The 22553-nt window shown below is 43.8% G+C and overlaps 1 protein-coding gene across 1 annotated transcript in view; it reads right to left on the reverse strand.

The window, feature by feature from the left end:
• Window positions 1-22553, reverse strand: part of LOC117812650 (D-hydantoinase/dihydropyrimidinase-like) — a gene marked incomplete at its 5' end in the record, with an annotated part of 52481 nt that overhangs the window by 15501 nt on the left and 14427 nt on the right. Inside the window, 6 exons of the mRNA XM_034683554.1 lie at window positions 3729-3863; window positions 11828-11909; window positions 12464-12658; window positions 18441-18513; window positions 21767-21916; window positions 22080-22131. Of these exons, the coding sequence (XP_034539445.1) occupies window positions 3729-3863; window positions 11828-11909; window positions 12464-12658; window positions 18441-18513; window positions 21767-21916; window positions 22080-22131 (687 nt within the window). The remainder of the gene's footprint in view (window positions 1-3728; window positions 3864-11827; window positions 11910-12463; window positions 12659-18440; window positions 18514-21766; window positions 21917-22079; window positions 22132-22553) is intronic.

The raw sequence follows: 22553 nt of genomic DNA on the forward strand, positions 1-22553 counted from the left end.
TCAGAGACCTTTTCTAATAATATAAGTACCTTAGACGGCATTAGTCTGGCATCCAGCACCTCTGCTAGGAATCTAGGAGTCTTATTTGATCAAGATTTATCCTTCAAGTCCCAAATTCAGCAAATCTCAAAGTCAGCCTATTTTCTCTTGCGCAATATTTCTAAAATTAGACACTTCCTGTCTCAGAGCGACGCAGAAAAACTAGTCCATGCATTTGTTCCCTCCAGGTTAGATTACTGTAACTCCCTCTTATCAGGCTGCCCCAATAAGTCTCTAAAGATTCTTCAGCTAGTTCAAAACGCCGCAGCTCGAGTCCTGACTAGAACTAGGAAGAGAGAGCACATCTCTCCAGTGTTAGCTTCTCTACACTGACTCCCAATAAAATGTAGAATAGAATTTAAAATCCTTCTTTTAACCTACAAAGCCCTTAAAAATCAGACACCCTCGTATCTTAAAGAGCTCATAGTGCCCTGTTACCCCTCTAGAACTCTACGCTCCCAACATGCAGGCCTGCTCATCGTACCTAAAATCTCTAAAAGTAGTATCGTTTCATTAACGGTGAATTGAAGTAAACACAGATTTTAATTCATGTGTGTTTAGTCGATGTCGTTGTGCGTGGACTGATGGAAACAACTCCAGCTAGCTAGCTTGTTGACACCGCTAGCTAACCAGCTAATGCTAGCTCAGTGATAAGGTCTCTGTTTCCACAGCCGGACTCTTTGATCCTGACGGTCTGGAGATAAAGTGGTCTGAGGTGAGGTGAGGAGAAGGTTCATATTTAGCTTGTTGACACCGCTAGCTAACCAGCTAACGCTAGCTTAGTAATGAAGTCTGTTTCCACAGCCGGACTCTTTGATCCTGAAGGTCTGGAGATAAAGTGGTCTGAGGTGAGGTGAGGAGAAGGTTCATATTTAGTGTGGAGGCTTGTAGAGACGGTTTAACACGTCTGCATGAATGATATCAGTCACCTTCGCTCTGATGAGGAAGAGTTCCTCACCCTCCAGCCCTCAGACTGCAGCATCACTGACCCCACCGGATCCTGAACACATTTATCTGTCTGTCCTTTTAGAGGATTTCATCCTGGAGGCGGTGTGAAGGGAAGGATTCTTCTTTAGATCAATGTAAACATCACCAACATGAAGTTCAGTGATATAAATACGCCTTATTCTGAAGAGATGGACGATTAACAAGCTGCAGTTCCATTTTCCTACTGTGCTCTCTTTGCATCTTTATTTTGGTGACGTGACTGAAATCTGCACATGTGACTTCAGAGTTTCGTGCACACCTCTCCCTCACACTCTGGTGTCTTCCTCCAGAGGTAAACAAACCCATCAGACGTCTTTACGGCCGGGTTCAGCCTCTCTAATGTCTCTGCAAACATCTCCGTCTGCCTGCGTGTGATATAGAGGAGGAGATAAACGCTGCAGTAAAAGCTTGGCTGCTTTTCAAGGCGTTGTTTCTGTTCGTGTCAAAATAATGCTGCGTGGGTGAAGGAGTGTCCCTGTCCTCAAAACTGTAAAGACATCACAGCTAAACTGAGCTCAGGGCTCAGAAGAGTCAGATTTGGACACACAATGAGACTGAAGTTATAGTTTGTCTTGTAATGCATAAATCTAGACTGCAGTGAATGTGTGTTTCAGTGTTTGGACTCATTGTTTGCTGAGTTTTAATAACTGGGAAAACTTGTGATAAACAGGAAATGATGAGTCACAGGTTGTGCTTCCTAAAGCAGAACCCTTTAGGGAAGTCGCTCCTTCTATTTAGTCAAACTGAATCCTTCAGTTTTAGAGCTCACAGAGAATCCTCCTGCAGAAATAAAAAGCTTGGCCACGTTTCAAACTGCTCTGTCACATCTCTGGAGTTATTCACGATGTCATCACGCCAATTGCCGACATAAAGGGAGGAAGCGATGAGAGGTCAACTATTCATCTTCATGGAGAGAGAAAAACATCCATATTTAACACATGACCGACGCGTTTGTTAGGTCACACTTCCTGTCAGAGAGAGCGGTTCTAGGCTCCTCCATCACGAGGGCATGGTGCACTCTGTCTGTCTTTAGTTCAGGGTCACATTATAGCAAAAGGAACAATGTCCAGGCTTCAATCATTTACTCCATGAGGGGTCGTGAGGGGGGGGCAGGGTCTCTGTAGGAGGAGGGCAGCACTTATATTTAACCCCGTCAGGATTCCTGTTTCTGTTCCTTTGTTTTTGCACGAGTCAGACACTTGTGTGCTTTGTCACTTTCTACTCTTTTACAACCCGCAGGATTTATGCATGAAGTCTGCAGGAATGACTCGACTGTTCTTGGACAGGGGCGGGGGGGGGCTTCTGCAGAGGAAGCTGCTACAACTACTACTATCCATCTCACCACTATCATCTCTCTCTGGTCTGGTTCTGCTCGAGGTTTCTGCCTGTTAAAGAAGTTCTTAGTTCTGCTGCTATAGGCTTAGACTGACACACTGGGATCCTGTCTTTCCCTCTCTCTCCTCTCTCTGCCTGTCTCTCACTTTAACTCTTCCTGTCCCATTAAAGTTACTAACCATAGACCTTTCTGGAGTCCCTGAGCTCCCTTGTCTCGTAGGTTCCTCTTGATCTCTGCTGCTGTGGACGTACCAGACTCTAGAACACTACGCTCCCAACATGCAGGCCTGCTCATCGTATCTAAAGTCTCTAAAAGTAGTATGGGAGGTAGAGCCTTCAGTTATCAGGCCCCTCTCCTTTGGAATCATCTACCAGTCAGGGTCCGGGAGGCAGACACCCTCTCTACTTTTAAGAGTAGGCTTCAAACTTTCCTTTTTGATAAAGCTTATAGTTAGAGCTGGATCAGGCTTGGACCAGGTCTTAGTTCTGCTGCTATAGGCTTAGACTGACACACTGGGATCCTGTCTTTCCCTCTCTCTCCTCTCTCTGCCTGTCTCTCACTTTAACTCTTCCTGTCCCATTAAAGTTACTAACCATAGACCTTTCTGGAGTCCCTGAGCTCCCTTGTCTCGTAGGTTCCTCTGGATCTCTGCTGCTGTGGACGTGGTCCAGACTCCAGCTGCTACAACTACTACTATCCGTCTCCCCACTATCATCTCTCTCTCTCTCTCTTCACCTCCCTCTATCCCTCTCTCCAACACGGTCTCAGCAGATGTGTGTCTAACATGAGTCTGGTCCTGCTGGAGGTCTCTGCCTGTTAAAGGAAGTTTGTCCTTGCCACTGTAACTTGCTAAATGCTGCAAAGTGCTCTGCTCATGGTGGATTAAGATGAGATCAGACTGAGTCCTGTCTGGAAGATGGGACTGGATCTGATCCGGTCTTGATGTTGGGTCTTTGTTGATAATAGAACATAGAGTACGGTCTAGACCGGCTCTGTTTGGTAAGAGTCTGAGGAGAACATTTGTTGTGATTTGGCATCATAAAAATAGAGATTGATTTATCTGATTTGTAGCTTTGGTAAAACTTTTCTTTCTGAGTCCTTTAAAGCTCCAGTGAGTAATTTTTGATCCATGCTGAATAAGGACCCCATTTGGACATGTGCAGGGTCCTTCATTATATAGTAATATAAAGTCACTCCTCTTATAAGACAAGTAACCGTCCCGTTTCTGACCTATCACACTCGTATTCACGCCTTACAAAGTAAAGCCGCTGACAGATCGGGGACTCCCCCCTCTCTCTGTTTTTAGACACAAACAATGACGGAGGTGAAAATGAAAGGACAGAAAAACAAGATGCAGGTTCAGTACCACAGTGAGCTCCATGGCGTCGTCCTCCTCGCCTTCCTCTCTATTGTCCTCGATTTCCTCCATGACCTCAGCCTTGGCCTCGGCCACCAGCTCCCGCAGAGGACGGTTCGACGTCACCGACCGCACAAAAGGGTGCTGTGGAGGCAAGGGAGAGACGGTTAGCTAAACATCAGGTTAAAATGGAAGTAGAGGAAAGGATTAATATAAACTCTGAGGGGAAGATAAGGTCATTAGGGAACACGTGGAGGACTTTCACTGCAGGAGAAACTCTATCTGCCACCTGCTGATTCCTGAACAGCTCCATTAAAGCCTCCTTAATAACACTCTAATGTAACAGACCTCCTTTCTGCATAATGTCCTTAAAATACCAAGTTATCTTTATTCTTAAAAGTGCAGAAATGAAAGTGTGTGTTTAAGGAAATAAGGCAGTAATAAAGTGAGTGCATGGACAATGAAAAGCTGAATTAAAAGGTGAGTGCTGCAGGGACGCTCGTCATGTATTATTCAGCTGCTCTGCTCTACCCTGTAATTTAATTGGAACAGCTGACAGCAGAGGAAAAGGCTACAAGTGCTGCTGGAGCGTGAAGCGTGCACGGGTTGTTGTGAGTCCTCGAGAAGTGCATTAGGCTTCGGCTTTTAACGGCTCCGGTGACAAACAACAGTCAGCTATTGTTTAATCAGGTGGTGTAAACGCTGAGAGCTATCTCACCATTTATTACACCGCAGAGGAGATAAGAACGCCCAGAGAGGAGAGGGACACACTGTTTTTAATTCTGAGTATTTAATCAGACAGAACGATACAACAACTGAGGCACTGAAACTTAGGCAGGTGTCTGACTAACATGAGTCTGGTCCTGCTCGAGGTTTCTGCCTGTTAAAGGAAGTTCTTAGTTATGCTGCTATAGGCTTAGACTGACACACCGGCGTACCTAAAGTCTCTAAAAGTAGTATGGGAGGTAGAGCCTTCAGCTATCAGGCCCTTCTCCTTTGGAATCATCTACCGGTCAGGGTCCGGGAGGCAGACACCCTCTCTACTTTTAAGAGTAGGCTTCAAACTTTCCTTTTTGATAAAGCTTATAGTTAGAGCTGGATCAGGCTTGGACCAGGTCTTAGTTATGCTGCTATAGGCTTAGACTGACACACTGGGATCCTGTCTTTCCCTCTCTCTCCTCTCTCTGCCTGTCTCTCACTTTAACTCTTCCTGTCCCATTAAAGTTACTAACCATAGACCTTTCTGGAGTCCCTGAGCTCCCTTGTCTCGTAGGTTCCTCTGGATCTCTGCTGTAGATTCCTTTTTTGGGGTCTGTTATTCTTTCTTTCTTTCTTTCTTTCTTTCTTTCTTTCTTTCTTTACTTCCTTCCTTCTTTCATTCCTTTCTGCCTTCTCTATATTTCATTCATTTTCCCTTTCTTTCTTTCTTTCTTTCTTTCTTTCTTTCCTTAATTTTTTTCATTCCTTCCTTCTATCTTTTTTTCTTCCTCCTTTCTTTCTTTATTTCATCCCTTCCTTATTTATTTTATTCCTTCCTTCCTTTTTCCTTTCATTCCTTTCTTTCTTTCTCTCTAGTTTTCTCCATGTTTCTTCATCCTTTCTCTCTCCTTTCCTTCTGTCATTCCTTCACCATTTCTTCTCCTCTTTTTCTTTCTTCTGGTCTCCCTCTCTTCTCTCTTTTCTTAGACCTTTCTGGAGTCCCTGAGCTCCCTTGTCTCGTAGGTTCCTCTGGATCTCTGCTGCTGTGGACGTGGTCCAGACTCCAGCTGCTACAACTACTACTATCCGTCTCCCCACTATCATCTCTCTCCATCTCTCTCTCTCTTTCTCTCTCTCTCTCTCTCTCTCTCTCTCTCTCTCTCTCTCCATCTCCCTCTATCCCTCTCTCCAACACGGTCTCAGCAGATGTTCCTTTAACAGGCAGAAACCTTGAGTAGGACCAGACTCATGTTAGACACATCTGCAGAGACCGTGTTGGGGTTGAAAGATTTAGTTCAAAGTGGATCAGACTGGGATAGCTCTCCAGAATTCAAAGAAAGGATGTCTAAAGAGCTGGTAAGTGAATTACTCTGTCTCAGCAGATGTGTGTCTAACATGAGTCTGGTCCTCCTCAAGGTCTCTGCCTGTTAGAGGAAGTTTGTCCTTGCTGCTGTAACTTGCTGAATGTTTTCTTGAATCTGGAGTTTGTAGAGATTTAAAGGAGCTGGATGAGGTATAAAGGTACAGCCTCAGTAGAACATGAGCTTTCATTGCTGGTTATTGTGACCCTCTCTCATGAAGCGAATCGAACAGATGAAAGCTAACAGCTGCCGCCTTGTTAAATGTTTCTGTGTGTGTTTTTTTTTCACTGCCATCATGGATCAAGATGTGGATCAGTGGAGCAAATGTCCTCTTTTTAAGGTTTCATGTTGCTTTTAGACCCCGTAAAGCTGGTGGCTTTGGGACTTACATGCATGGCTGGGCGTGAAAAGGTTAAATGTGAACAATGTGGCCCATTAGGCGAGCGGAGCAGGAAGCTGAGTGAGCAGAGGTTACCTGTGCGGCGAGGACAGGGGACGGTATTTAGAGAGGATACGTTTTAAGCTTCAGACCTTCAGAGGAGACATTTTTGGGATAGTTGGGGAGTTGTGGTCAGCGCTCTCTTCCTTGAGGGGTGTTTCAGAGGTTGGGACTTGTTTTTCAGGGGAAAGGGTGTGATTACGCTCGGGTTAAGTTAAGGGTAAGGGAGGTAGTCATTTTGGTCTCCATAAATAAAATTGACACCACCTTTATTTGTCTACATTTTTTACATTCTTCTGCTCAAGCATTTTTACTTTACATCTTATTATTTGCAGAAAAAGTCCCTGACTGTAGAAACTCAAAGACCTCACAAGAACTGGTCCCACCGCTCATTCTCTCAGCTTATCCAGAGTAACAGGGACAGATTTTCCTCGACTTTGATCAAACTGTTGCTGAAATATTTAAATTAATGCTTCAAGACCTTCCTAAGTTTAACCAGACCAAGTTTGTAAGTCTGGTACCGTGGGGCCCGACTATATCCTGAAAAGCAGCAGAGTTAGCATGTTCTTTAAACTCTTCTTTTTATGATGGGCGTTTTATTTTGAAACTAAAAAGCTGCATTATCCAAAATAAATGTTTCTATCTACAAGTATGTTAAAAAAAAGGAGATAAATAAGAGTTAAGAAGTAAATATTTGTGTCTGTGTTTGTGTCTTCACCAAGGGGAAACCGCTGATGTTAAAAAATTAAGTCCCACAAAAATCTGCAGTTCCTTGAGTGTCCACTAGAGCAGGGGTTCCCAAACTTTTCAGCCTGCGACCCCCAAAATATAGGTGCTAAAGACTTGTGACCCCTACTGTCCCTCGAAGTAGTTAAATGTTGTTTCATACTTCATTTACTTCAACTTCAAAATAAGATTACCTACATAATTAACTGTTAGCTAACCCTAACTCTAACTTTAGGAGTCATCTGGAAACAAAGAGAGGCAGAAAACTCATGAAATGTACTTATTCACAGGGTGTTATTTAAAATCTAACAATTTTTGTCTATATTTTTACAATAATGGGTAAAATAAGCAAATTTAGATTACTTAAAAAAAAATAAAAATCTGGAGCACTTCTCACGACCCTCCATTGGTGTCTCACTACCCCTCAGGCGGTCCTGACCCACACTTTGGGAACCCCTGCACTAGAGGCTGGCTCCAAATGCCAAGAAATTCCTCCATGTTCAAATGTCTTACTGCTGAATTAAAGATGAAAAAAACAAACTTTTGGGAGCTCAATCCATCATTGATAAACATCATTCAGGGGCTGAACTTGTATCCAAAACATTCTAAATAAATAGGCGTCATGGATCTGTTAACTATGGACAGTTCCTCCAGCATACAGGAGTTACTATACTAAGTTAGCATTTCCAATATGGCAACCACCATTCTGGGCCCTCCTAACAGCCAAATACCACCAGATCTGTGTCCGGTCCGTCACAGCTCCGGATCTGATAGGTTTCTATTCTAGTCAATGTGTTAACTTCCACTGGATCCACTCCGATCCAGCAGGTCTGAGTCCTCCGGATCAGATACACAAGACTTCTATTGTTCCCGGATGCCAGAGCACGACGCATCAATCTCAACAGAGCAGATGGAGCGGGACAGGAAGTCAGGTTTCACCAAAACAAAATGAAAACATCCGGTTAATTTTCAGAATAAAACACTCTGTGTTATCACCAGATCGTATTTCACTTAACTACAACAACAAACCAAAGTCATGATGAGCGGAGCCAGGCCTGGAGTCAACAGGTCAGAGGTTTTCAGAGGACCACAAAGACAACATGGATGAGGAGAGGAGGAGGAGGAGGAGGAGGAGGAGACCTCGGTCACATGACTCCAGCTGTCCGGAGGTCCTGCTCTGATCTAGTGGAAGTCTGACGTTACTCTGGCTGATGCTCATTAAAGAGTTATCACCATGCAATACCAGCAACTACTCTGCAGGATGTACAGTGTAAAGGTTATTTTGGGGAGCACACTAATTTAATATTCAATTCAGGAATGGTAGGACAGAAAGGAAGTGACTGTTTGCATGCATGCAGGTTTTATGGTTTTTAACAACATATGAAAAACCTCTAAGAATCAGGTTTGTCCTGTAACCTGTTCCCAGGCCTGGAGTCAACAGGTCAGAGGTTTTCAGAGGACCAGGAAGACAACATGGATGAGGAGAGGAGGAGGAGGAGGAGGAGGAGAAGACCTCGGTCACATGACTCCAGCTGTCCGGAGGTCCTGCTCTGATCTAGTGGAAGTCTGACGTTACTCTGGCTGATGCTCATTAAAGAGTTATCACCATGCAACACCAGCAACTACTCTGCAGGGTGTACAGTATAAAGGTTATTTTGGGGAGCACACTCATTTAATATTCAATTCAGGAATGTTAGGACAGTAAGGAAGTGACTGTTTGCATGCATCTTTTATGGTTTTTAAACAACATATGAAAAACCTCTAAGAATCAGGTTTGTCCTGTAACCTGTTCCCAGGCCTGGACTCAACAGGTCAGAGGTTTTCAGAGGACCAGAAAGACAACATGGATGAGGAGAGGAGGAGGAGGAGAATCCTTGATTCAGGGATTACAGAAGGGGAAACCTCGGTCACATGTGGGTGTTGACACAGAGCAGACCTAATTTACGCCTCTTTAGAAACCCAACAGGTGACGTCACAGAGACAGCATCCATGTATGACTGTTGCACAACCAGCACAAACCCCTGACTCAGAGATGAAACACACTCTCCCTCTATGATCCAGAGCAGCCATCGTACATGAATGGAAGCGATGCAAAAAACTCTGCGAACATTCAGACCCTGAGAAAGTATGTGGGAGGAGAAGCTAAATTCAGGATAATGAATACAAGTCCCACAGATGGTCCCAGCAGCCGCAGTGACTGATTCTGTGTCATGTTGTTGTGTATACATTCTTTAAAGCACACATGTGGGACAGACCCCGGCTCCCTGCATGAGAGCTTGAACGTCTCACACACTCTCACAGCAGAGTTATTACACACCATCATCCCTAAACTATCTCCAGTAAATACTATCTGACAGCCGTGAGGAGCAGCAGGCAAGATAAACATCTGAAACCTCCATACGGCACCAAAAAACGGACCGCGCCCGTCTCTCTTCCCCCCACTGGAGAGCACATGCAGGATTCCCAGCGGGCCCGGGTCGAGGAGTTTCATCTCCGCCTCGCTGTAATTGGCCCGAGGTGGCGAGCTCAGGGGTTATCCAGACATGCTATTGGCTGAGGGTGGGAATGTAAATAGTTGGCATTCCCCCCTCAGCTGTGGGATACAGACAGGAAACCGTGGCTCTGCATTTTAATAGACGCTGTGCTCTGCGTTTTAATCCACACCCTGTTCACTTTTCTCTCTTCAGGCTCTGGGTTTTGGGAAATGTGTTTCAAAACGTCACATAGAAACACGGATATCTGCACGCAAACGCTGGGAGAGAGAGAGAGACGTGGAGGAGCAGGAGTCAGATCTGAACCCAGGCCGCCCACTGAGAGAACTGAAGCCTCTGAAGGGGGCGTGAGCTAAACCGGTGCCCCACAGATCCTGGTTCTGATGCTCAAGCAAAGAATATTATCCATTCCTCTTTCCTCTAAGATCTCTCTCTGTTTCACACAAAGTTATTTATGCTGACTTTATTAACGTTCTAAGCTTCTTCCAGCTGAGACTGATCACTATGGTAAAGGCCTACCTCCCTCCCAAAGACTTAGAGAGAGTGATACATGCCTTTATAACCTCTCGGCTTGACTGTTATAACTCTATGTATGTGAGCTTAGAGCAGTCTTCCATTCAGCGCCTGCAGCTCGCTCTAAACGCTGCTGCTCACCTCCTGACTGGTTTTAAAAAGAGGAAGCACATCACACCTGTGGTGCTCTCTCATCGTACCTATAGTCTCTAAAAGTAGTATGGGAGGTAGAGCCTTCAGTTATCAGGCCCCTCTCCTTTGGAATCATCTACCAGTCAGGGTCCGGGAGGCAGACGCCCTCTCTACTTTTAAGAGTAGGCTTCAAACTTTCCTTTTTGATAAAGCTTATAGTTAGAGCTGGATCAGGCTTGGACCAGGTCTTAGTTATGCTGCTATAGGCTTAGACTGACACACTGGGATCCTGTCTTTCCCTCTCTCTCCTCTCTCTGCCTGTCTCTCACTTTAACTCTTCCTGTCCCATTAAAGTTACTAACCATAGACCTTTCTGGAGTCCCTGAGCTCCCTTGTCTCGTAAGTTCCTCTGGATCTCTGCTGTAGATTCCTTTTTTTGGGGTCTGTTATTCATCCTTTCTTTCTTTCTTTCTTTCTTTCTTTCTCTCTTTCTTTCTTTCTTTCTTTCTTTCTTTCTTTCTTTGTTCTTTCCATGTTTCTTCATCCTTTATGTCTAGTTTCCTCACTCCCTCCTTTCCTTCTATCCTTTCCTTCCCCATTTCTTCTCCTCTTTTTCTTTCTTCTGGTCTCCTTCTCTTCTCTCTTTCTTAGACCTTTCTGGAGTCCCTGAGCTCCCTTGTCTCGTAGGTTCCTCTGGATCTCTGCTGTAGATTCCTCTTTGGGGTCTGTTATTCATCCTTTCTTTCTTTCTTTCTTTCTTTCTTTCTCTCTTTTTCTTTCCTTCCTTCTTTCTTTCTTTATTTCATCCCTTCTTTCTTTTTCTTCTTTATTTCATTTCTTCTTTCTTCTTTTTTCTTTCTTTCTTTTTTTTCTTTTTTTTTTTTCTTTTTTCTTTCTTCTTCCTTCCTTCCTTCTTTCATTTTTTATCCCTTCTTTCCTTCTTCTTTATTCATTCATTATTTCTTCCCTCCTTCCTTACTTTCTTTCTTTTATTCATTTTTGCTTTCGTTCCTTTCTTTCTTTCTTTCTTTCTTTCTTTCTTTCTTTCTTTCTGTCTCTCTTTGTTCTTTCCATGTTTCTTCATCCTTTATGTCTCCTTTCCTCACCCGATCCTTTCCCTTCTGTCATTCCTTCATCATTTATTCTCCTCTTTTTCTTTCTTCTGGTCTCCCCACTATCATCTCTCTCTCTCTTCATCTCCCTCTATCCCTCTCTCCAACACGGTCTCAGCAGATGTGTGTCTCACATGAGTCTGGTCCTGCTGGAGGTTTCTGCCTGTTAAAGGAGGTTTGTCCTGTTTTATATGAATACATTGTTTATTGTTGTCTTCTTATAAATCCCTCTGGCTGTTGTTTAACTGCTCTACATAGATAAAGTTGATTTGACTAATCTGTCCTTTTACCCTCCTTATTCTCTGTGCAGCACTTTGTCACCCGGCCAAGGACAGCGCTGTAAAGATAAAGATTATTACTGTTATCAAAATGAGCTGAACTAACAATCTGTCTGGATCCATCGTCCTCAAACTAAAACTTTTAGAGAAGTCCTTTTTCTTCTGCGTGCTGCCCCCCGCCCCCTCCTCCTGACTCCCTCACAGTGCCCTCCACGGGGGCGTCGCCCACCTTCCTGACATAGATCACTCCATTCAGCTCTTAAAATAGCAGATTATGTGTGTTGGTGCAAGATAAGGACGGAGCGAGGACAATCATGCACCAAAGTGCAGCATTGTGTAATCACAGAGGGGCTTACCTCCATCATCTGTGCCGCAGTCGGACGAGTCTCTGGGTTTTTATCCAACGCTCTCTTCAGGAAGTCTTTAAACTCTGGTGACCTGCAGCCAAAACACGAGCGAACAGAGTTAATGAAAAGCATAAAGGAAGGAGAGAGCAGTCATAAAAACATGAGAACATATTCCAGGATATCATTTCTGGATCTGTGATTCTGCTACATGTGGATCATCTTTATGCACAGCTGTGATGATGAGTCAGCGCCGCGTCCTGATAACTTCTGCTGCGCTAACATTTGCTGCTTTGGAACATTCGGACTCGTTAAACTGATAGGGAGAAGTTATAGTTTGGCACTCGCTGCTGGAGTCTGGCCTTACTCTGCTGAGTCGATGCTGCAAGTTTGGAGAGGCCAGAAAGGGACTGCAGGAGGAGAGGAGGGGGGTGTGGACAGGGTGATGCATGGGAGCGTCCAAGGGGGGGAAAACAGAACACTGAGTGTGCAAGAATTCGGCAACAGGATGGTTTTAAACGACCAGACAGGAGGATGTAAGCTCCTGAGGAACACCATGATTACAGTCTCAGATGTAACTCATGAGTCAGGGATTCAGCTAAAGAGTGTGGCACACTTAGTCCTGCTGCACGTTTAACACCTCCTCACCATTTGTTGGGGTTGTCCAGGGTGGGCGGCTCCGACTTGGCGATCTTCAGCAGCACCCTCATGGGGTTGAGCTCGTGGTGTGGCGGTTCGATCTGGGCGAGCTCGATCAGAGTGATTCCCAGGGACCAGGTGTCGGCCTTGTAGTCGTACGGAGCGTCCTTCATGGTCTCGCACATCACCACCTCCGGGGCCATCCTGGGGGAAACACAGGGGGGGGTGACTATTTACAAAAACAGCCTTTACAGAGGAGACACTTGGGGGTGAAACAGTGAAGTCAGATTACTGTAATGACCCTAATATAGGATCATAATGTTTTTATAAAGAAGACAACTTTGATCTGGAACAATGACAAACACATTAGATAGACGTGTTGTTGCTTTAAGATCCTTTAACACCTGAGATATCATAAAGATTAGATAACCTGCAGTCTATCAGAGGGATGACGGGTTTGATAAACCTTTGAACAGTTATGAACTCGTGTGGATTTAAAGACTGATCTTGATGCAGCTGTTATCTTCGGTCATTTGGGAACGTGTCAGCAATTTCAGAGTGCTTCTTCTCACCAGCGTTTATTCCTGCTAGATCACGAAAGTTGACCCTTGTCGATTCTACTTCCCTAATTCATGACCGTTGGGTCTATTTTAAAGGTGACATATCATCAACATATATTGGTCTAAGAGGTCCCCAAAACATGTCTTTAAAGTTTATGCTCAAAAAAACACTTTGAAATCAGATTCTGGTCTGCCTGAAAAGCCCTCTTCTTCAGTCCTCCTCAGAACCGTCCGTTTTCTCTCTGACCACGCCCCCTCAGGAAGTGGGTGTGGCCTCGGCTGTCCAGCACGTTGATCTAATGTTTACATGTTGGCTGAATATACACGGCTGCTCACAGACCCGCGTTACTTCAACCCTCTGAATCTGATCCAGAATCTGATCCTGACGGAGAGGCGCCTGCAGCAGGACCTTTCTGAACCATTGGTCCCAGATTTAGTGTTTCTTGTTGTTTTATTTATCAGTATGTAGACGTGTGTCTTGGTACACAGCTACCAACATGTAGCTATGTGGCTATGCTAACTAGCGCTAGCACTTTTCCATGAAAACTAAAAATCATCCACTAGATCTTCAAATCTGCAGACGTGGGGAGTCAAACCGACCTCTGCCAGAAAGGCAGCAGGACCTTTCTGGAGGATTGGTCACAGATTTAGTGTTTCTGGTTGTTTTATTTGTCAGCATGTCGACGTGTGTCTTGGTACACAGCTACAGCTACAGCTACAGCTACAGCTACAGCTACAGCTACAGCTACAGCTACAGCTACAGCTACAGCTACAGCTACAGCTACAGCTACAGCTACAGCTACAGCTACGACATGTAGCTATGTGGCTATGCTAACTAGCGCTAGCACTTTTCCATGCAAACTAAAAATCATCCACTAGATCTTCAAATCTGCAGACGTGGGGAGTCAAAGCGACCTTTGTGTTTATTAAGACAGCCTACAACTAGCATGCCTCCCTCCTAAGCTCCTTGTTAGCACACATGTGTGCAGGGAATGAAAAACGGAGGAGGGGTTGAGTTGTATTTTATACAGTCTATGGGCTGAACAAGCTCCGAGCTCTGACTTCCTGTTACAGACCGGATGGCGTTGTGACGTATGAAAAACACTGAAAACTCTAAACTTGGAAATTGTACCTCAAAAAAAACAAGTGTGATAGCTTTTCTCCTACTTATGGACTTCAGCTGTTGTTGTTGACAAAGCTGGTACCAGAAGTCCCGCCCCTCCTTGATTCTGATTGGTCGGTGATCAGGAAGTGACATTGATGATGCAGCGGTGTTACAACAGTTTGTCTCAGTGCTCTCAGTTGACAACAGCTCAACCTTTGGAACACTGTCGCGCTCCTTAATGTCACTTCCTGATCACCGACCCTTCTTGATTCTGATTGGTCGGTGATCAGGAAGCGACATTGATAACACGGCAGTGTTCCAAAAGTTGAATTGTTCTCAACTGAGAGCACTGGGACAAACTTTTGAAACATACTACTGAAACACTCCTTAATGTCACTTCCTGATCACAGACCAATCAGAATCAAGAAGGGGCGGGACTTCCAGTTTCCACTTTGTTCTATTTTTGTGCTCCTGTCCTCGTGTCTCCATCAATCATCCACCTGTCACCGTACAGGTGAGTGACAGCTGGGTCGCACCGTCTTGGAGGTACAGTTGCTTTACAGATAAGTGGCGCCGTATATAACGTATAACTTGATCCACTCTTTGGAAAGGTGACTCATATTAGAGTAAACACGGTGCTGACATGTAGCCTTGAAACAAGCTGAACAGAGGACAATGTTCTGTCTCTGCTTATTCAGTTCATAATTCAGTGTATGGAAGGTGAAGTATGTCATATTTGATATGTGTGATATAATAACCCTCACATGAAAGAGTGAGGCACATCAGACATAAGATCTGCACAGTAAATTAAAGGTTCATGGTGTAATTTGTGCTTCTAAGTAGAATAAGGTGTGGTTGCAGAGCTTAACTCACTAAGCTTGTAGAGATTACAACATCAGTTTCATTCTGCAGAGTTTCCTCCAGTGATCTGTGCACAGGGCAGGAAATGACTCACTGATGATTACTGCAGGGGGATAAGAAAGGCTTCTCCTCTCTCTCTTAATCACTGTTTTCACGTGTCAACAAGCTCCATGTGTGTTTGCTGACAATCAGCATCATGGCTCCAGAACTTTAAACTCTCAGATTTACTAAAGTAGAGGTTTTGTTTCTTGTTTATTTCTTAATTTAAGCTGTTAAATCCCCATAAATGTCTGAAATGTTCCTTTAAAGTGTAATCAGTGTTGTGCAAAATGAGGGCACAGCCTTCTTCATGATCCTGATGGATGATAACCTGCTCTGGTCAATGATTAACTGAAGCTGTGTTCGCTCCAGGGATAACAGCGTGGAACAAGGTCCAATGTGACTCACACTTCAAGGGGACCTTTCCAATTTGCTCAGGTAACGAGGAGAGAGCGGGACTGTTGTGACAACAAGGGAGGATTAAAGTCCTGGGTTCAGCTATTGTGTGTGTGTCTGTGTGTGTGTGTGTGTGTGTGTGTGTGTGTGTGTGTGTGTGTGTGTGTGTGTGTGTGTGTGTGTGTGTGTGTACACAACATGGAGCTCCTTCATGTATAATGGAGGAGTGGTTTGCAGGAAATCTGTTCTCAACAAGCAATAACGCAGCACGGGAAGGGACGGTCACATGACCACTGTTTTTTATTGTTTACACCGAGGTATGCATCCTTTTTATGTTTGGGTTTTTTGGGTTATACATTTTTATTATTATTGGGTTTTTTTGTGATCAAATTTGTATTTTATTTTTTCTTTCCATATAATAAAATAAAGTCTGAATAGACATATGGACATTACAAAAAACAGAGTACATGTTCACATACCTATACAAAGGTTTATATAGAAATACCATGAATACACAATTAAGATAAAATAATAATGATAGTAATAATCAGAATAAATTAATATAATAAAGAAAAGAAAAGAAACAAAAAACAAAACAAAACAAACCTACCCATTCCTCAGATCCAGAACTACAAACCTCAGTTAAAGTTATAATTATTATTATTATTATTACTTGTTTTATTTTTTGCAGAAAAAAATAAACATTTATTTATTTAGTTATTTATTTCTTGTATTTATCTAAACTTTTTAACCTTAACAGATTTTTATTACCTTATTTTATTAATTTTCTACATTTATCCTATTTTATTTTGAAGTTTTTTTTATGATTAAGTCTTTTATTATTTTACCAATTTCTGTTGTTTTCTGACGTTCCAGACTCAAGCTGATACGGACGTGCTGGACTCCAGTCACGGTCCGGGAGGCAGACACCCTCTCTACTTTTAAGAGTAGGCTTCAAACTTTCCTTTTTGATAAAGCTTATAGTTAGAGCTGGATCAGGCTTGGACCAGGTCTTAGTTATGCTGCTATAGACTTAGACTGACACACTGGGATCCTGTCTTTCCCTCTCTCTCCTCTCTCTGCCTGTCTCTCACTTTAACTCTTCCTGTCCCATTAAAGTTACTAACCATAGACCTTTCTGGAGTCCCTGAGCTCCCTTGTCTCGTAGGTTCCTCTGGATCTCTGCTGCTGTGGACGTGGTCCAGACTCCAGCTGCTACAACTACTACTATCCGTCTCCCCACTATCATCTCTCTCTCTCTCTTCATCTCCCTCTATCCCTCTCTCCAACTCGGTCTCAGCAGATGTGGGTCTAACATGAGTCTGGTCCTGCTGGAGGTTTCTGCCTGTTAAAGGAAGTTTGTCCTCTCCGCTGTAACTTGCTAAATACTGCGAGGTGCAATGCTCATGGTTGATTAAGGTGGGGTCAGACTGAGTCTGATCCTGTCTTGGTGTTGGGTCTCTGTGTTGGTGTGTTGGTGTGTTGGTGTGATGGTGTGATGGTGTGATGGTGTGATGGTGTGATGGTGTGATGGTGTGTTGGTGTGATGGTGTGTCGTGTGATGGTGTGTTGGTGTGTTGGTGTGATGGTGTGATGGTGTGATGGTGTGATGGTGTGATGGTGTGTTGGTGTGTTGGTGTGATGGTGTGATGGTGTGATGGTGTTGGTGTGATGGTGTGATGGTGTGATGGTGTGATGGTGTGTTGGTTGTGATGGTGTGTCGTGTGATGGTGTGTTGGTGTGTTGGTGTGATGGTGTGATGGTGTGATGGTGTGATGGTGTGTTGGTGTGTTGGTGTGATGGTGTGATGGTGTGTTGGTGTGATGGTGTGATGGTGTGATGGTGTGTTGGTGGTGTGATGGTGTGTTGGTGTGATGGTGTGATGGTGTGTTGGTGTGTTGGTGTGATGGTGTGATGGTGTGATGGTGTGTTGGTGTGTTGGTGTGTTCGTGTGATGGTGTGATGGTGTGATGGTGTGTTGGTGTGATGGTGTGTTGGTGTGTTGGTGTGTTGGTTTGATGGTGTGATGGTGTGATGGTGTGTGATGGTGTGTTGGTGTGTTGGTGTGATGGTGTGATGGTGTGATGGTGTGTTGGTGTGTGGTGTGATGGTGTGATGGTGTGTTGGTGTGATGGTGTGTTGGTGTGTTGGTGTGTTGGTGTGATGGTGTGTCGGTGTGTCGGTGTGTCGGTGTGTCGGTCTGTCGGTGTGTCGGTGTGTCGGTGTGATGGTGTGATGGTGTGTTGGTGTGTTGGTGTGTTGGTGTGTTGGTGTGTTGGTGTGATGGTGTGTCGGTGTGTCGGTGTGTCGGTGTGTCGGTCTGTTGGTGTGTTGGTGTGTTGGTGTGTTGGTGTGTTGGTGTGTTGGTCTGTTGTTGTGTTGTTGTGTGGTGTGTTGGTGTGTTGGTCTGTTGGTGTGATGGTGTGTTGGTGTGTTGGTGTGTTGGTCTGTTGGTGTGTTGGTGTGTTGGTGTGTTGGTGTGTTGGTGTGTTGTTGTGTTGGTGTGTTGGTGTGTTGTTGTGTTGGTATGTTGGTGTGTTGGTCTGTTGTTGTGTTGTTGTGTTGGTGTGTTGGTGTGTGGGTGTGTTGTTGTGTTGGTCTGTTGGTGTGTTGGTGTGTTGGTGTGTTGGTGTGATGGTGTGATGGTGTGTTGGTGTGTTGGTGTGTTGGTGTGATGGTGTGTTGGTGTGTTGGTGTGATGGTGTGTTGGTGTGTTGGTGTGTTGGTGTGATGGTGTGTTGGTGTGTTGGTCTGTTGGTGTGTTGGTGTGTTGGTGTGTGGTGTGTTGGTGTGTTGGTGTGTTGGTGTGATGGTGTGATGGTGTGATGGTGTGATGGTGTGTTGGTGTGTTGGTGTGTCGTGTGTTAGTGTGTTAGTGTGTTGGTGTGTCGTGTGTTAGTGTGTTGGTGTGTTGTTGTGTTGTTGTGTTGGTGTGTTGGTGTGTTGGTGTGATGGTGTGTTGGTGTGTTGGTGTGTTGGTGTGTTGGTGTGATGGTCTATTGGTGTGACGTCCCGGTGTACTCACCAGTACGGCGTCCCGATGAAGGAGTCTCTCCTCTGTAAGGTTTTGGTGTTTTTTGCAGACACTCCAAAGTCGGCTGCAGGAACAAACAGAGACAACACAAAGTGAGAGAGGTGAGAGAAACTCCTCTGAGGTATTCCCCAGCAGGAGGAAGTGAATCCAGATCAAAAGGCCTCCATCAGACAGATCGTTTGGAGCCTGTAAAACTGTCATGACATCGTAACGAGCGGAGAGACTCAGAGCCAGAACTCAGAGCCGCCCTGTTCCCCAAACCGGCTGCCCTCGTTCCTCGGCCCTCAGATTACAGGCGTGTTGTTTTTCCTCTGGCTGCACTCGTTCCTCTCTCTCGTCCTCGCAGCAGGAGGAGGGTTCAAAAGTGTTTGGCGGAGAGGGAAGCGTTTTACTCACAAGCCAGGAGCATGACTGCTTCAATTACAAACTGGCATGTTCTATAACGGGGACTTAAGTGACTGCTTCGGGTTTTCAAGACTACAATTCAAATGTTTTTGGACTTCCCGGTCAAACGTATCATTTAGACGGTCGCAGCCTAAACTTTGGAGGGAAGAGTTTTCACTTCCTACACGACAATAAATAGTATTACTGCACTTTGAATGTGTGTGCATCATGTGAACACTTTATGCATTAAAGTGAAAAAGACTTGGAGTGACTTCAGCGTGAAACACATGTCAGAGAATATCAGCAAAGTGACTCCTTCACTCTCAATCTGCTGTCACAGGGTGTGCCTCCAAAGACGCCTTATCGTGACTTTATGCAAATACTTCTACGCCTGAAGGATCCACTGACAGCTCACAATCAGGTGTTAGAGAGCTTTGCATTGATAAGAAAGCAGGAAACATGACATATGTAAGATTTCTCCTGCAGAAGTTCATGTTTTTGGATCGTATTTCTCCCTGCATGAGTCAGACTCCTTCAAAGCTCTGCAGCGTGGACGAACACAGTGTTTAATGCCGTGTATCATAGGTGGATTGAGTGAGTTTGGCTGACCTCAGAGGGAGTTAATTGCTGCTTTCTTGAAGTAGAGGCTGTAAGTGAGTCAGTGTCACAGCTTAATGAGCTTAAAGCGGCGACTCCCTGTGATTATATCTAACTCTGGTGTCCAGGGGAGGAATGTGAAAGGAGCTCAAACATGACATGCAAGAAGCACGTCAGCTGACAGAACGGGGACTGTTACTGCAGCGCTGGATAAATAAAGTTTTGGATGAAGTTATGAAGCTGACAGTGACTCTCTGAGCGGTCTGAGTGCAAAATGACAAAGAGACAGCCGACAGTGAAACAGATACTTTAAAAAGCATCAAACAGTCAGGCAGAAGGTCACATCTTTGACATTCACATAACAGACATGGAGGCAATTTATATTTAAATATGATCCAATTTCCCTTCTCTGGGAACGACAGGGAAAACCAAAACACTCTGGCACTTGAGTTGGAGCCACATCACCAGCTGTGCGATGTGAGGAATGTGGAGAACTCTGAAAAATCCAATAAAAGAGAAATATGCAGAAATTCGGAGCATGCAGTTTTCCCGGTCAACGCTCGCTCCTGATCCTCCTGCAGAGACCCGGGAGGGGACCGGGCCTCTTTCTTAAAGTGTGTGTGTGTGTGTGACAGCAGTGTCCCAGTAGCTCCAGAGATAACTTGTAGCGTGCAGTGAATGGGAATGTGTGATTTATCTCTTGTATCATTTTGGCCGTGAGTTTGGAAGAGGATGCAAAAATGTGACGCAGAATAAGAGACAGAGATCAAACTGAGGACGGCGTCTAAAGTCTGATCTGCTGTAGTCCTGCTTCTCTACATGTTCGGGGGTTTTCTGCATGTGGGGTTTTTGAATCTAACAGAATCTTATCTGAATGACAGGATGTTTAAAAGAAATGACACTCTCATGTATTTTAAAACTTCTTCTGAACACTAAATGTTAAAAAAAGGTATTTTCAGCGACGTGTTAACAGCAGTGAGATCCACGTTCCAAAATTAGCATCGTCACTGACGTACAGAAAACCTCATATCTCCAAAACCTCTAATTCACAGGAAGTAAAAAACTAAATCAAATATTTTAGAACACCTACTGACAGACATAAATGAAGATTGATATCATTGATTCATGGAAATAAAATCAAATAATTAAATATGGAGGTGGAAGGTTTCTGCCTGGCAGCAACCACAGCTGCAGAGTCTTCCTGCCCTGATGGAAAATAACTCAACCACTCCTCTTTGAACGGCACATTTCACTTTGGCAGGTCACAAGTAATATGCACTTTTAATTTGAGTGACCACCAACAGGCTAAGGATGCAGGTGCAGCTAACCAGAGTGATGTCAGCGGGCAGCAGCATCACCAATTCTGTCAGTGAATCACCACAGACCTGATGATGACACTAAACTGAAGAAGTCAAAGACTGTGTTTGATGTATGGGGGGCAACAGACTGCAGGTCAAGACTGTGGAAGACTCAGGTCCAAGTTTTGTGTTCAAGTTGGCATGAATTAGTTTACAGTCAATAAAAACTGATTTGACATTCTTATTATTATTTTTTGATTTATTTTGATTGATTCATTTATTTATTTAATTTTCATTTATTTACTTATCTTTTCTATTTATTTATTCATTTTCAATTTTTTGATTTAGTTTTTCATTTTCTCTTTTGAACTCTGGACTTTCTCTGTGTTTGTTGAGTCTAATAAAAACTGATATGAAATTCAAATTATTACTCTATAAATTATTTTAATTTATTATTTATTATTTATTAATTCTAATTTGTTTATTTTATTTTTACTTTTTCTTTTAGACTATTTATTTATATTATTATAAACTTATTTATATATTATTATTATTATTGATTTTTTGTATGTTCTACTGAATAAATCTCTCTTTTTTTCAATTTCATATTATTATTAATTCATTTTATTACATTTCATTTTTATATAAATACATTTTTTTTATCATTATAGTATCATTATTATTTTATTTTATTGTTTCTACTGAATAATGTGAAAAAGGAAATGATGGCTTGTTTTATTTTATTGATTTTATCTATATTTTTTGAATACTTCAGATGCACAGTCCTTTTTTAATATTGTCACTTATTATACTTGTATTTGTTTTTGTTTCTCACTGTACATTTCCTCATGAAATAATTAATTAGAATAAATAAAATATCTTTCTAAAATAATAAACATCAGTCCTAAGTTGTTGAATCCTTGTGACCGCCGGTTAGGATCTTAAAACATCTGGAGCTGCAGATCCACACCTGTGAGTGAAACTCAACCAGCTTCAGGATCGTCTGCACAAACACATGAAGACAAGATAAACACTCACCCAGTTTGATGTCCCCGTCCAGCATGAGGAGGATGTTCCCGGCCTTCAGGTCTCTGTGGATGATCTTCATGCTGTGCAGGTAGACCAGAGCTTCCAGCATCTGGCGACAAACCACCTTAATCTGCGGCTCTGTCAGACCCCGGTCCAGCTCTGATCAGGGAGGAGGCGGAGCCAGGAGATTGATGATGATGATGAGGGGATGAGAAGGAAAGCAGAGTGACAGTGAGAGCTGAGCAAAGATCATCATGATGCACACTTTGCACATTCCTTATTCACAGAGTCCGGACTGTGAGAGCGAACAGACGAGGTAGACCTGCGAGGGTTTCTCTAAAGTCCCTCAGATACAGTTCCTGGATCTGTAAACCCTCACAGAGTCAAAAGATCAGAGCGGATCTCACACATCAGAGGCCGTGCAGCCCTGCAGACTTTACTCTGCAGAGTGTGTGTTTGGTTAGCTGCAGAGGGGATGCAGACGGTTATGAGGATGTGGATTACACAGAGAAAACAGACCAGGGGGGTTTCCCACACAGGAGGGCTCAACTCCCTCTGACTGCTTTCAGAGCGTTTCAGGCTTTAAGGGTGAAGTCAGGGAAACGTTCTGCATGAAATAAACACTCAGGTATAACGACGCCGAGTCCACTAACGCAGGTTTTATGCATCCTCAGCATCTGCAGTTGACAACAGATCAACTTTTGGAACATCATTACACTCATCAAGGTCACTTCCTGATCATCAACCAATCACAATCACCAATCAAGAAGGGGCGGGACTTCTGGTATCAGCTTTG

This window comes from Notolabrus celidotus, chromosome 5, assembly GCF_009762535.1.
Source record: "Notolabrus celidotus isolate fNotCel1 chromosome 5, fNotCel1.pri, whole genome shotgun sequence".
NCBI classification, from domain to species: Eukaryota; Metazoa; Chordata; class Actinopteri; order Labriformes; family Labridae; genus Notolabrus; species Notolabrus celidotus.